This window comes from Anomaloglossus baeobatrachus, chromosome 4 (genome assembly GCF_048569485.1).
Source record: "Anomaloglossus baeobatrachus isolate aAnoBae1 chromosome 4, aAnoBae1.hap1, whole genome shotgun sequence".
Classification (NCBI taxonomy): domain Eukaryota; kingdom Metazoa; phylum Chordata; class Amphibia; order Anura; family Aromobatidae; genus Anomaloglossus; species Anomaloglossus baeobatrachus.
Genome location: NC_134356.1, coordinates 82,826,600 through 82,841,770, shown reverse-complemented (window position 1 = coordinate 82,841,770; position 15,171 = coordinate 82,826,600). Strand labels below are relative to the sequence as shown.

General features: G+C 48.0%; 1 protein-coding gene across 1 annotated transcript in view; it reads right to left on the bottom strand.

Moving 5' to 3' along the window:
• GABRA6 (gamma-aminobutyric acid type A receptor subunit alpha6) overlaps positions 1-15,171 on the bottom strand; it is a 119,445-nt gene that overhangs the window by 74,236 nt on the left and 30,038 nt on the right. Inside the window, exon 5 of the mRNA XM_075344444.1 lies at positions 7,936-8,018. Coding sequence (XP_075200559.1) covers positions 7,936-8,018 — 83 coding nt within the window. The remainder of the gene's footprint in view (positions 1-7,935; positions 8,019-15,171) is intronic.

Genomic DNA, 15,171 nt, shown 5'->3' with positions numbered 1-15,171 from the left:
TGACATGTGTGCCTTGCAGGCAATCCACCCATGCCTGTTAACTTCTTAAAGCATGATGTCAAAATGTGACATTGTGATTTAAATCCTCGCTGCGGTAAATATTCACTTACCCCGCCCCATAGGCAGCGCTGTGACGTGATCACTGTGAGCCGATGGTTGCCATGGTAGCACAGGGTCATCTGATGACCCCTGTAGCAATCATGACTCACTTCCTCTTTCACCCGGCCAAGTGCTGCCAATAACAAGAGGTGAGTGTGCGATGAATGAGCAATCAGACTGATGATCCTTATAGTCCCCTAGGGGGACTAGTAAAGGAAGAAAACCTAAAAGTTAAAATTACCCCCTTCCCTTCGCCCCATTGAAAATTAAAGGGTTAAAATAATTAAAAAATGTACAAACATTTGGTATCGCCACATTCAGAAATGCTCGATCTATCAAAATATAAATTTAATTAATATGATCGTTAAACAGCGTAGCGGCAAAATTAATTCCAAACACCAAAATTACGTTTTTTGCTTGCCGCAAATTTTGCGCAAAATGCAATAACAGGCGATCAAAATGTAGCATCTACGCAAAATTGGTACCGTTAAAAATGTCAGTTTGAGACAAAAAAAGCCACCTCTGAGCCATAGATCCTGAAAAATGAGAAATGAGAATGCTACTGATTGAGGAAAGTTATACTGACACACCAGTTTTACCATATAGTGAACACGGTGAATAAAATATTCTAAAAACAATCATGCAATCGCACTTTTTTTTGCAATTTTTCTGTACTTGGAATTTTTTTACAGTTTTCAAGTATAGCATTTGGTAAAACTTATGGTTTCTTTAAAAAATACAACTTGTCCTGCAAATCAAGCCCTCATATAAGAAGATTGACAGAAAAGTAGAAAAGTTACGGCTCTCAGAAGAAGGGGAGCAAAAAACCCCAAAAAATGAAAAGCGGAAAATCGGCCGGGTGAAGGGGTTAATTATTGGGCATCACTCTTATATAGCAACACCAGGTCACTTGTATATGTTCCTATGTTCAGATTTATTTTGCTTCAAAAGTCTCCTGATGCTCATTTTAATGGAATGGGGTCTCCTCGATTTTCCTGAAAGATAACGAGGAATTATCACCAGCTGATTTTTTTTTGTTCTCAGGAACACTAGAGTCAATAGTGAAAAAATCTGAAGATCTTCTTCTGAACTTTCTCTGTTGTTTTGTTTATTAACTGTTCCAATAAAATATTCGTCTAGATTCATAGTCCTTTTTGTCTATTAAAAATACTCTTTTTCCATTGTTTAATTAAGGCTTAAATGGGAACAAGTTTTTTATCCAAAATCTTGTCAAATACTTGTATTTGACTGTCTGTTAATTGAGTGCGCAGTTCCCATTTTGCTTTTCCCATTTCAGCGGTAGTATGTTTGTATTCTTTCTCATTATGTCGCAAGATAAATTTTAACAAGTTTTGAGAACATTCTAAATGTATTTGCTCCCAGGCTGGCACAAAATCCTCATCTTCTGGTTTTGAGAAAATAAGAAGTCCATTCAAATCGGAAAAGATACGAAACTTATAAAACATGGTAGAAATAAACATCAAGGTAATGCGGCAGTATTGACTTTCACAGACCTAGAATGGGTTAATTACCTGATAAGAGGTGGAAATTGCCATAAACTTTTACTCCAATGGAAAGCAAAATGGATCATTTCTACAAATGCTCAAGTTGTTACGGTTCGGGGTTCTGTTGTGCCTCGAACCAGTCTGTTCCCATCATTGACTTCCACATTGGGGTCAATTAACTCTGCAGCACCACCTGGCCGTCACTTGAGACATCACATGGCTAGAGTTTTGTACCATTCTGAGCCTAAGTGCTCATGCAGCCACACTGAGCATGTGCGTGATGTTATTGATGACAAGGCGGCCACTGATTGGTCATCAGTGACATCAGCAATGAAGTGGCAGCCGCTGATTGGTCATCATGACTTCAGCAATGACGTGGCAGCCCTTTTATTGCTGCAGCCGACGCCATTACCACATGCCATTTGGCTTGGGCCAGTGTGGCAGCTATAAAAGGTCTGTAGCTCTGCCCATTGGGGCACAAGCGTCATTCTGCATGCTGACAGCAAAGGCTCCTTTCCTGGCTGTGAGAGTGAGTGAGTTCCAGTGCTATTTTAGTCTGCAGTGCCTGTGGCAGACTTGTGTATATGTACCAGTGTGAATCTGAATTTAGGGCAGGTGCTGGTACCAGGTATTCGTATCTGGGTACAAGCTGTGTCTCGGCACAGTGAGGGATTAGGGTCCTTTTGGACAGACGTGCCCCCTACGCACTTGACCAGTCTGCAGAGTCAGTGGCAGACTTGTGTGTGTGTGCCAGCCTTGGGTACCCAGTGACGTTAACTGGGTGGCCTTCCCGGTCTGATGTGCCCCTGTGCGCACATGATCAGCTCAGTGGTTATGTTCTAGGTTTCCCGCTGATGCTAACTGGGTAGCCTTCACGGCCTGATGTGATCCGTACGCATGTGACCAACTCAGTGGTTATGTTCCAAGTTTCCCAGTGACGCTAACTGGGTAGCCTTTGTGACACCCTGGACTAGCCAGGTAGTCACAGACATAACACCACACACACACCCTCCCCTGGATAGTCACATCAGTCAGACAAAAACCCTTGTTGCCTCCCTCCAGGGTCTGATGTCCACACCAGGTGGGGTGGAGCCAGGCGGTTGGCCCCACCCACCGAGGAGTTCACAGGTCTGGAGGTGGGAAAAGTGACAGAGATTAAGTTTGGAGGTGAAAGTGAGAGGTCAGAAACTGTCGGTGTCTGGGTAGGGGCCCAGACAAAAACAGCAAGGTTGGCAGACGGTGGTGGCCGTCTGCAGGAGTTAGTGGATCTTCACAGAACCATAGGACCGGGATCAGGCGGTGGCCCACCGGTACCGAACTGGGGAGTGGAGTGAAGCTAAGCACACAGGCAGGGCCATCGGACCCCGACCAGGCTTGGAGCCGCCGACAACGGTCAAATCCGAGTGTGACCGGAACCCCAGGGGTTTCCCAACAACCAAGACCCGACAGAAGGCAACAGTCCACACCGTGAGGATATACAGCCACCGCCATAGGCTAGAGATCCAAGGGCCAGCGCCTGCGGGCAAAACGGGCTCCTTCGGTACCTATACGCCGGGGAGCGGACTACCGGTGGGCAACCACATGAGTCAGAACATTCTAACCAGGTGCAGGGAAAGACAGCCACCATCACACTGTCTGGGGAGAGCACAAACACAGCAGCTGGCTGCGGAACCTGTCCATCCAGCCGTTTGGTTTACCAGAGACTCTGTCATTGACTGCCTGAGTGAGTACACCAGTGCCATCCAGCACCGCGCTGCCCCTGCAACCCTGCACCCCAGCCATCCAGCCTCCCCGTTACACCACCGGGCCCCGGGATCACCAACCCCTACCCACGGAGGGGACAACATCCTAGCTGTTCCCTACCATCGCTCCCGGGATCCCCGTCACCAGCAGCGGTGGTGCCCTTTATCACCACGACCCGTGGGTGGCATCACAAACTATCGCCCTAAACAAACCACCCCTTTTCACTCGTGGATGAGGAGCGCTGCTCGAGTCCCCAGGTCTGGCCCACCGCTCGAGCCACAGAGCATCAGCAGAAGCCCCGGACCCGAGCGTGGTGAGCGCGCCCCCTCCGCCCGTGACAACTTGGCGTCTGCGAACAGGATAGAACCAATCTACCTACCGGTAGAAGTGCGCCTTGCAGTCCCCGCCGGCGGCGTCCGGACGAAAAATTTGAAGTGCCGCTATTTTTGGCGTGAAGATTTCCCGCTCGAGCGTCTTCCCCGAGCAGGGAAGGTGCGAAAGTGAAGCCCCACCCCCAAAGAGGAAGTGCTAGAAAGAACCAAGGGGGGGCGGGTGAAGGCCTGCCTGATGTAACCGAGGGAATGAGAAGCGGGGACGCCAGGACCCTGAAACACATCCGGTTCCTGGAAGCACCAGCGCTAACATGTCCGTCCCGTCTGGCAAGGCTGGAATTTTGGAGCCCATGCCAGGAACAGTGGCGTGGGTGGAGGCCCGGTCCGCGCGAATGTGCTGCCACCTGCAGGCCCAAGTCCGATTCCTAATGGAGCGGTGGGTGGCCGAAATAGAGGAAGTGGCGGTGGCCGTGCGGAGACGCGAGGTGGAGACAGTGTTGGAGGAGCGGGTAAGCGACCCACGCCCCTGTGTCCTTGAAGGACCAGTTGCTGCGGTTGTGGGGCCCGGTCTGTTCCCGATCACTCTGCTGCCTCCCCCGCCATCCACATCGGCTGTTGCTGCCCCGCCACTAGGCCCGCTGCCCCCGACTCCGGTAGCGGAGTTCAGTCCATCCGCCCTGGAGGACCAGCCTGTAGGCGTTACTCGTGAACGGCCCGCACCCCTCCCGCTGCCATGGAAGATCCCGCGGGAGGTGCCAGTCCGCGAAAAGAAGCCGTCGGCCCCGGAAGTGGACGCACCCAAGACTGTCCCAGCTCCAGCAGTCCGTCCGACTACAGGAGAGGTGGAAGCCGAGAACCGGAAGGCCCAGCAGGTGAGGCCTGCTGTCCCCAAACTCCACGCCTCGGCTGAGGCTGCGCCGGGTTGCTGCTGCAAAGCAGCACCCCAGGCCACGTCACCACAGGACCCCCCAAAGAGAGTACCGGTCATGGCCGGTGTGGGAGCGGTCCAGCAGGGCCCGACCCATGCGCAGGGGCACGCAAATGCCCCCTACTGGGACACTTGTAGAGCTGTAGGGGGAAAAAGCGCAATAGGGTCTTACCCGGTATGAGGGTAGAGAGACAGGAAGAGGTACACTCACCTGGTAGGGTTGTGAAAGTCACAACTCCTTATGATCGCATGTGAGTGCCTTTTTGTGGTTTAGCAGCGGCCCCGGAATGCAGTATATAAAATATAGGTCAGGTAAAGAGAAAACCGGTTTAAATGCCGCGCTAAAAACCACTGATGTTGTAGATGAAAAAGATTTCCTTACTACTGGGACAGGGAGCCAACCCCGCTGGGCCGCGAGATTGCCGCAAGAGAGCAGCAGAGAGCCAAAGTGCTGGCACGTGTCATAAAAGAAAAAGATCATCTCCGCAACGCCACCTTCCGAGTGTGGGGCCCGGTGTACGAAGGCCAGGTCAAGCAGTTTGACCCTCAGCGGGGATATGGCTTTGTTTACAAACCGGGCCTGGAGGCCGAGATATTTGTGGGTCGCCGGAATGTAAACTCCCATCTGCCAATGGGCCACCCGGGTCGTGACCTGCAACCGGGCGACCTGGCGACCTACACCCGACATTGCGGGGAGAGGGGCTGGTTTGCCCTAGATGTGAAGAAGAAGGAAGGCTGCAGTGTCCAGATGCGGTCCCAGTCCCCTCCCCCACCGTGCCATCCAGATGTCGAGTTGGAGGATGTGTATGAGGAAGGTGACCTCAAATAGTGGCAGCGGTCTTCTGTTGCAACCCAGTTGTCCCCGTTGGGACCCCCAGCACCGTGTTTCCGTTAAATAAATGAACACCAATCATCCGAGTTTGTCATCTGATTATCAACAAGTTGATTATACCGGCCATTGCCAACAAGTTGTCCCCGTAGGGACTCTATGTGTGTTACCTACTAGTCCTTTAAGAGACAAGGCTGAGAACTTGCAGGCCAACCATGAACTTGTGGCCTTCTAAATAGTTTGTTGGGCTGTTTTCCGTTACCGCCTCCGGAGAGGTAGATTGGAGGAAGGACCCGCAGCAGAGCAGGCTGGGGTCCGACCACCACCAGGACCGGTGGCCATCCTCCGGGGGGTCAGGGGTCCCCCTGGACGTGGGGTCCCCTGAAGTGACAGCCGGGTGCGAGACACCGTACCCGTTCCCACTTGGGTGACCTGGAACTGAGTTCCTGCTTCCAGACTGGGGAAGAGGGGTGCTGCCCGTTTCTTAGGGGCAGCATCAAGGTTTAGGTTACTTGGGTGGGGAAGCGGATGAAGATGAACCCGTCCGTTATTATTAAAAATGTTTTCATATGTTTGAAACGTTAAAGTGCCATGCCTCCCCTAAGGGAAGAACTAAAAGAATGCTTGTGTTAAATGTTTTCCATGTTAATTTATATTTTACAGAAAAATAAAACCGGTGATGGACGGGTAGCCCACGGACGGTCTGCATTTCACCAAGGGGGAATGTGACGCCCTGGACTAGCCAGGTAGTCACAGACATAACACCACACACACACCCTCCCCTGGATAGTCACACCAGTCAGACAAAAACCTTGTTGCCTCCCTCCAGGGTCTGAAGTCCACACCAGGTTCACAGGTCTGGAGGCGGGAAAAGTGACAGAGATTAAGTTTGGAGGTGAAAGTGAGAGGTCAGAAACTGTCGGTGTCTGGGTAGGGGCCCAGACATAAACAGCAAGGTTGGCAGACGGTGGTGGCCGTCTGCAGGAGTTAGTGGATCTTCGCAGAACAGTAGGTCCGGGGTCGGGCGGTGGCCCGCCGGGACCAAACCGGGGAGTGGAATGAAGCTAAGCACACAGGCAGGGCCATCGGACCCCGACCAGGCTTGGAGCCGCCGACAACGGTCAAATCCGAGTGTGACCGGAACCCCAGGGGTTTCCCAACAACCAATACCTGACAGAAGGAAACAGTCCACACCGTGAGGATATACAGCCACCGCCATAGGCTAGAAATCCAAGGGCCAGCGCCTGCGGGCAAAACGGGCTCCTTCGGTACCTATGCGCCGGGGAGCGGACTTCCGGTGGGCAACCACAGAAGTCAGAACATTCTAACCAGGTGCAGGGAAAGACAGCCACCATCACACTGTCCGGGGAGAGCACAAACACAGCAGCCGGCTGCGGGACCCGTCCATCCAGCCGTTTGGTTTACCAGAGACTTTGTCATTGACTGTCTGAGTGAGTACACCAGTGCCATCCAGCACCACACCGCGCTGTCCCTGCAACCCTGCACCCCAGCCATCCAGCCTCCCCGCTACACTACCGGGCCCCGGGATCACCAACCCCTACCCACGGAGGGACAACATCCTAGCTGCTCCCTACCATCGCTCCCGGGATCCCCGTTACCAGCAGCGGTGGTGCCCTTTATCACCACGACCTGTACGTGGCATCACGAACTATCTCCCTAAACAAACCACCCCCTTTTCACTCATGGACGAGGAGCACTGCTCGAGTCCCCGGGTCCGGCCCACCGTTCGAGCCACAGAGCAGCAGCAGAAGCCCCGGACCTAAGCGTGGCGAGCGCGTCCCCTCCGCCGGCGACACCTTCACGGTCTGACGTACCCCGTACGCATGTGACCGCCTCAGTGGTTACATTCCAGGTTTCCCATTGATGCTAACTGGGTTACCTTTTGGTTTGTCGTGTCCCTACACATGTGACCGTTATCTGTTGCATTTCCTTTAGTGTTGGCGTGTCCCTACACACGTGACCATTGCTTGTGCACCTGTGAGGTTACCAGGGACACGCTATACGTAGGAGTGTGCCCTCACAACATCTCCTTCGTTTCCTTTGTGGTCTCCTGAGTTGCTGTAATTTGTCCTCATGTCCTTAGTGGCTTTAATACTTGCCCAGTGGACTTGGGGCGATGATTGATATCATATTATTTTATATTCAATCATCCCCTCCGTAACACAAGTTCCCTTAGGATTCAGTGACAAAAGTGATTTAATAATGTTGTTAAGTAGTTTTAAAAATGCTATTGGATATACAAATATCTTTGTGTATAAACTGTACACAACTGAGTCCTCCAGCCAGAGTGTGAATCTGGCTCAATTAATCCATTTTCACTGGACAGTGCCAAGCATTTTTTTTCCTTTGTTTGAATCAGATTATTTAGATAAGTATGCCCATTTTAATTTTGTAAACCATTAGGAGATTTATCAGTAGAGAAAAGAATTCATTGGACAGCCACATTAAATTTCTTTAAAGTACATTAATTTTACTTACAGCTGCCAAACTTGAGTGGGCATGCATGTCCATCCATTGGAAAATTTATTAATCTCATTGGGCATTCTGCTTTGATTGTCAACCTGGAATAAACATAATGATCGGATTAATATTTTTTTTTAACTCTGTCATTGCAATTACATTTACAGTGAAATATAAACACAACTCTTGTTTTAGCTTCCTTTTTCATGAGCTGAAATCTGCTGAACATACTGTGCTGTACTTCAGCCTCCTTTCCATTACAGTGTTTCTTTGTCTCTCCTTCACTACTCTGCTGCCATTTTGTGGGGAATACACTGTACTACATCTTACTAGCCTTTGTACAGCGTTATAAGAACATTCTAAATAGCTTTTCTATGGTTTCATTCTATAAAGTTATCAAAAAGCAAGAATATCATTACTTACAGCAAGCTAACAAAAAACCTCATATATTTTTTTGTACAGGATACAGCCAGGCCCCTTTTTGTTCAGCCTTGCCATTAGAGTTTCTGTCCCTATGTAGCGCGCAGTGGGGGTTACCGCTTGGCAGCCCGCCTGATCTAATAGTATGGGCGTCACCTAATAGGCTGCGGGTTTGTGACTGTGCGTCTGCTAGTGTGAACAGTGCTCTATGCAAGCCACTAGTGTGCAGTTTTACAATCCAGCCATTACCTCCTCTATATTTGGAAATGAGTGTGAATGGCTCCCCCTGCACCTGTGATGCCTCCACCTAGTGGGGGTTTAGCTGTATCCTGCTGGAGTAGCAGTAGTTTTTTGGCCTGAGCAATATACAGCTGCAATTCCATCTTGCTGTAAGTAATAGTTTCTATAAAGTTAATCAAATAAAATCCCAATTTAGGCAATGTTCACACAGGGCTTTTTTGTTTTTTGGTAAGTTTTTGCTGCATTTTTTAGCTGCATATTTGCCTTGGTTTTATGCAAATCCATGCTAATAAAAAGCTGCTTTTTACAGTCCCAGCAAAGTCTATGACATTTCTGAAATCTCATGCACACACAAACTAACGCATCAGGTTTATTTCCTGACTGTTTTGTCAAATATCAGCGTTTTTGGTCAGGTTTTTAAAGAAATGAGCATGCCAATTCTTTGCTGCAGATGTGTTGCGTTTTTTCTTTGATACAACCCATTTTATAAAAAAAAGCAACAAATCTGCACCAAAACTGCAGCAAAAATGCCTCTAAAAAACGCATGAAAAATGCACAAAAAATGCACCAAAAATGCAGATGACTCAAAGGAGATTTCCTGCCAGAAGATCAGGTTTTAGTCAGGAAAAAAACTTACCAAAAAAGCCCTATGTAAACATAGCCTAATCAACATTTAAGCAGACCAAGATACTATTAAAAAGATGTCGGGGTGAAGGATGGTCACCCCTGCGGGTTCCCCTACCTTCCTTCTCCCTCCTCTTGCCCATTCTTTCGATCTCCCTCTCTCTATTCTCCTGGTTCCCTTCCTTTTTTTTAACCTCTTCTTTCTCTTTTTCAACTTTTTTCTCTATGTCTTTACGTTTTCCTGTCGCTCAGTGCAATTATTGTCCTCATCTGTTTTGTGACCCTTGATTTTATTGTGCTTAATGTTCCTTTGAGAAGTCTGTTTCATTTTATGTTTGAGAGACTTAATAAAACTTCATTTAAACAAAAAAAAGGAATACTCATTTAAGTGAGAATGAAAAAATGTCATACCTAGGAATCTTCTTAACAAAACCCTTAGCAAATATTATACAAAGAAAGTTAGAGACAATATACCAATCTATACAAAAAATCCTATTAAACTTTGCAAAAGTCGAATTTTCATGGGTAGGAAGAGTACTCTCATACGAAATGTCAATTCTACCTAAACTCATATGATTTCCACCCTATCCCCTTAATCATCCCCACAACATAAAAAACATAAAACATAAAAAGAGTGGTGGACTAAACCACTCCAACATATCCGCTTACTATTCAGCAAGCGTTACAAAGTTTAGCCAAAATGGCTGCAAGATGGAGACAACTCAACCTGGGTTATGATTGAAAGAAGTGTAAACAACAACAAATCTCTACTCGCCCTAGTACTGGCTCATCTCATAGATCGTTTGAGACCCTTACCCAAAAATATACTACATAATTCTACCATCATTGCCTGGAAATCTCTCCTTCAGAACGCCCAGATGTGCGAAATAAATGATACTCCATAATTTATAACCCTAGAATTTATTATCCCCAAAATAAAAATTGCATCTTGGAAGCAGCACGGTATAACAATCTATTGGACATCCTTATAGATGACATCCTGGTCACCTTTGGCGAGATTAAACTTAAAGTTGGTCTCCCCAACAAAGAATATTGAAATTGGTTATGCATTAATTACTCACCATTTTTTAATGGAAGAAGTCAAACTTAAACTACCATCTACTATATTCAATCTACTGAACAATCCCCTAAGTGCCCTAACATGGAAAACTAATAATATTAATAAGGTATTTAATGAAGACTCAGGTCTTTACAAAGGGCCCAATTTAACGACCTGGGAATAAAAATTGAGGAGATTTTTTTGAAAACACTAGATACCATATACACCACCTCCCCCTGCGTTACTCTTCAAGAAACGTACTGTAAGGTGCTCTCTAAGTGATATTTCACCCTACAAAAATAAAACATGATTTATCTAGAAAAATTACCCCTCAGCTGGAGGAATTGTGGGGAAATAGGAAGCCTAAGTCATATATTTTGAACTGCCTAATCCTTGATAATTTGTGGTTGGATACAAAAGGCCTTAGATTAAAAATTACTCATCTAAATATCCCTCTCACTCCCCAGCTAATTCTGCTCTCAATAGGTCTTGAAGACATTCCAAACAAATGTAGACATATCATCTGCCATATTTTACTAACTATAAAACATCTTATAGCGTTAACATGGAAATCGGTGTTTTCCCCCAAAATAGAGGACCTAGTGGAGAGAGATTCCCCCCGCAATACATTTGAATATAATTTGGTGCTAAAAGAGAAGAACTACAAAAAATACAACCAAAATAATCTTCCTTGGATCAAAACCTTCACACGCAACTTGTATATTAATGACTCCATTGACTGCGACTAAACTCTCTTTATGCCATTATATATCCATCTATGATGTGTATATATAATAATTGTACAAATATTCAATCATATTAACAAACTGTTAACAAAAGGAAAAAGCTCTCATCTTTCCATGTAAATTGCTTTGTTTATTTATGTATTTCCCCCATATAATCACCATCCCTATTTTTTCCTTCTGTATCCCCATCCATTCCTAGTGCATACCCTACCCTATATTTGAAAATCAATAAAAACCATTTGAATCGAAGAACATTCATTTATCTCTGTACAGTCAACACCTGCTGCTAACCTACCTCTACATGGGCGTACCTGTTACGGTTGCTGCGAGCGCTGGAGACTAAAGGCTACTTTACACACTGCGATATCGGTCCCGATATCGCTAGTGTGGGTACCCGCCCCCATCTGTTGCGCGACACGGGCATATCGCTGCCCGTGCCGCACAACATCGCCCAGAGCCGTCACACATACTTACCTGTCCGGCGACGTCGCTGTGACGGGCGAACCGCCTCCTTTCTAAGGGGGCGGTCCATGCGGCGTCACAGCGACGTCACTGAAACGTCACTGAACCGCCGCCCAATCGCAGCGGAGGGGCGGAGATGAGCGGGACGTAACATCCCGCCCACCTCCTTCCTTCCGCATAGCGGCCGGGAGGCAGGTAGGGAGAGCTTCCTCGCTCCTGCGGCGTCACACGCAGCGATGTGTGCTGCCGCAGGAACGAGGAACAACCTCGTTACTGCTGAAGTAACGATAATTGGGAATGGACCCCCGTGTCGCCGATTAGCGATTTTTCACTGTTTTGCAACGATGCAAAATCGCTAATCGATGTCACACGCAACGGCATCGCTAATGCGGCCGGATGTGCGTCACGAATTCCGTGACCCCAACGACTCCGCATTAGCGGTCGTAGCGTGTAAAGCCCGCTTAAGTCCAGATTTGTTGCTACTGCACATGTGCGAGCGCTGGAGACTAAGTCCAGATTTGTTGCTACTGCACATGTGCGAGTGCCAGAGACTAAGTCCTATCTTGGAGCCATTGCACATGTGCGGGTGACATCATCGCTGACACGAGGTCACATGTCTCTGACACCTTCTATGCCGATTGGTCGCTGGTCATGTGCTTGTGATGCCTTGCTCAGTGATAGGCCAGCATGACGTCACTCCTGTCGTTCTGGCAGCGGATTGGCTCTGGTGTCCTCCATCTTGGATGAGGCACAGAGTCTATATAAGACCCTGACACACGCCGCATGGCGCTCAGTCCTCTTGGTTCATGCATAAGAGTAGACGCTCTGTGCGCGTTCCTCTAGGCATTCCTCTGTCTATGCTAGGTGAGCGCTACCGGCAGGGTAGCGTTCTTATACCTTACAGCTTCGGCTGCTGTTCGTATCCTTACCTCTTAGGGGAGCAGACATAGGCAGGTGCCTGAGGCACATGGTCTGGCTGGGCCTTGTGGTTCGACTCGTAGGTGGACGTTGCCGCTAGGGTAACGTTCCTTATACTGCGACTAGCAGTTGTTCGTATCCTCGCACACTAGGGGAGCAAACAGAGGTAGGAGCTTTGTGCGGCTTACGCTGCTGTTCGTCTCTTTTGCACCACTAGAAGAGCGGACCTAGGCAGGTGCCATATCTAGTGGTTCGTGTCCTCGCACACTAGTGGAGCGAACGCAGGTAGGTGCTTTGAGCGGCTTACGCTGCTGTTCGTCTCTTTTGCACCACTAGAAGAGCGGACCTAGGTAGGTGCCATTTCGCACACATTGCCTTTGTCTCTGTGATTATTAACAGAGATCATTCCACACACCCTCCAAGTAAGGGAGGAATTGCTTTACTTTCTTATTATATCCTTCTGTGAGTTAACAGAGGTATTGCACTCTGCCATAGTCTGCAGCAGAGTCTTTGCACGGTGGACCATGACTGTCTGATACTCCTTTAGGTTATTATCAGACAGCCCCCCGTAACATTAGGACTGAGCCAAGGGTCTGGCAGTTATGGCAGAATATCAGCAGTTACACCGTTACATACAAGTACTTGAGTCACGGCTCAAGAGTATAGAGGATAAACCTCAGACCATGGTGACATCTGCACATGATCCTTGACTTGCTCTGCCAAACAGATATTCTGGCGATGCCAGATCATGTCGTGGTTTCATTAGTCAGTGTCAGATACACCTAGAGGTCAACTCTTCTCGCTTCTCTACGGAGAGGTCCAGAGTAGGCTTTATCATCTCCTTACTTCAGGACAAAGCCTTAGAATGGGCGACTCCCCTATGGGAGCGCTCTGATGTGGTTACTCTGAGACATCAAGACTTTCTTGATGCTCTTAAGGCGGTATTCATGGGTCCGCAGGTTACCCATGATGCGGCCCTGAGACTGTTAGATCTATCTCAGGGTTCGTTATCCACTAGTTCTTATGCCATTGCTTTTAGAACTCTGGTGGCAGAACTAGATTGGCCAGAGAAGGTGTTGATTCCTATCTTCTGGAGAGGGTTGGCAGGCTATGTCAAGGATGCTCTTGCTACTAGTGAGGTCCCTGCTTCTCTGGAGGACTTGATCACAGTAGCAACGAGGATCGATGTACGCCATAAGGAACGTAGACTCGAGGTCTCTTCCTCACGCCCTAAGCATCGGGCTATTTCAGTTGTTGAGGGTCCACTACCATCTTCCTCAGCATCTGAAACATTTCCCACTCCTATGGAGTTAGGTCATATGTCTTCCAGATTACGCAAGTCTGGTCCTCCTATATGTTACGTATGTCGTCAGGCTGGGCACTATGCCAACAAGTGTCCTAGTTGTCAGGGAAACTCCCTGGCCTAGTAACCATTAGAGGGGGGTTACTAGAGACGTTTTCTGCACCCTCTAAGTGTTGTATCCCAGGTCAGCTCTCGTTATCTGAGAATACATGGCCTATTATGGCTTTTGTGGATTCCGGAGCTGACGGGACATTTGTGTCCTCAGGATTTGTAAAGGGACACAATATTCCCTCTATCATGTTAGAGGCGCCTATTCCTGTCCGTGTTGTTAATGGAACTATATTGTCTGACTCCATTACATTGAGGACAGTTCCCTTGCGCCTTTCCCTGCCTCAGGGTCACATAGAGGAGATTTCTTTTCTTGTTTTGCCTGAGGGTATAGACGACGTCCTTCTGGGTCTCCCATGGCTTCGGACTCATGCTCCTCACATTGACTGGGAGTCTGACAGCATTATTAGTTGGGGTTCGAAATGTCAGTCCCGATGTCTTCCCTTACCACCTAAGGTCATTGCGGTTGCATCTACTGATCTCTCTCCCATACCTACACCCTATCTGGATTTCGCTGACGTGTTCTCCAAACAGGGTGCTGAGGTTCTTCCACCCCATAGGCCGTATGACTGTGCCATAGACCTTATCCCAGGTTCGGTTCCACCTAAAGGCAGGGTTTACCCCCTGTCGATACCTGAGTCGGAGGCCATGTCGACCTATATAAGTGAGAGTTTAGAGAAGGGGTTCATTCGTAAGTCTGTCTCTCCCGCAGGAGCTGGGTTTTTCTTTGTTCGGAAGAAAGAGGGTGATTTGCGTCCCTGCATAGATTACAGGGGTCTCAACGCAATCACAATAAAGAACAAATACCCATTACCTTTAATTTCGGAGCTCTTTGACAGACTGAGAGGAGCTCAAGTTTTTACGAAGTTGGATCTGCGGGGTGCGTATAACTTGGTACGAATTCGAAAGGGTGACGAATGGAAGACCGCTTTTAACACCCGAGACGGTCACTATGAATACCTCGTCATGCCTTTTGGGTTATGTAATGCACCCGCAGTATTTCAGGACTTCGTAAACGATGTGTTCAGGGATTTACTGTTATCCTCAGTAGTGGTGTATCTGGACGACATCCTGATTTTTTCTCCTGATCTGGAGACTCATCGTCAGGATGTCGTTCGTGTCCTTTCCCATTTAAGGGAGCACTCATTGTTTGCTAAGCTCGAGAAATGTGTATTCGAGCAGTCCTCATTGCCTTTTTTGGGTTACATTATCTCACAAGAGGGCCTGGCTATGGATCCTGAGAAGCTCTCTGCTGTCCTGCAATGGTCCGAACCTCATTCCTTGAAGGCGTTGCAACGCTTCTTAGGATTCATAAATTATTACAGGCAGTTCATACCCCATTTTTCTACTTTGGTGGCCCCTTTGGTGGCCTT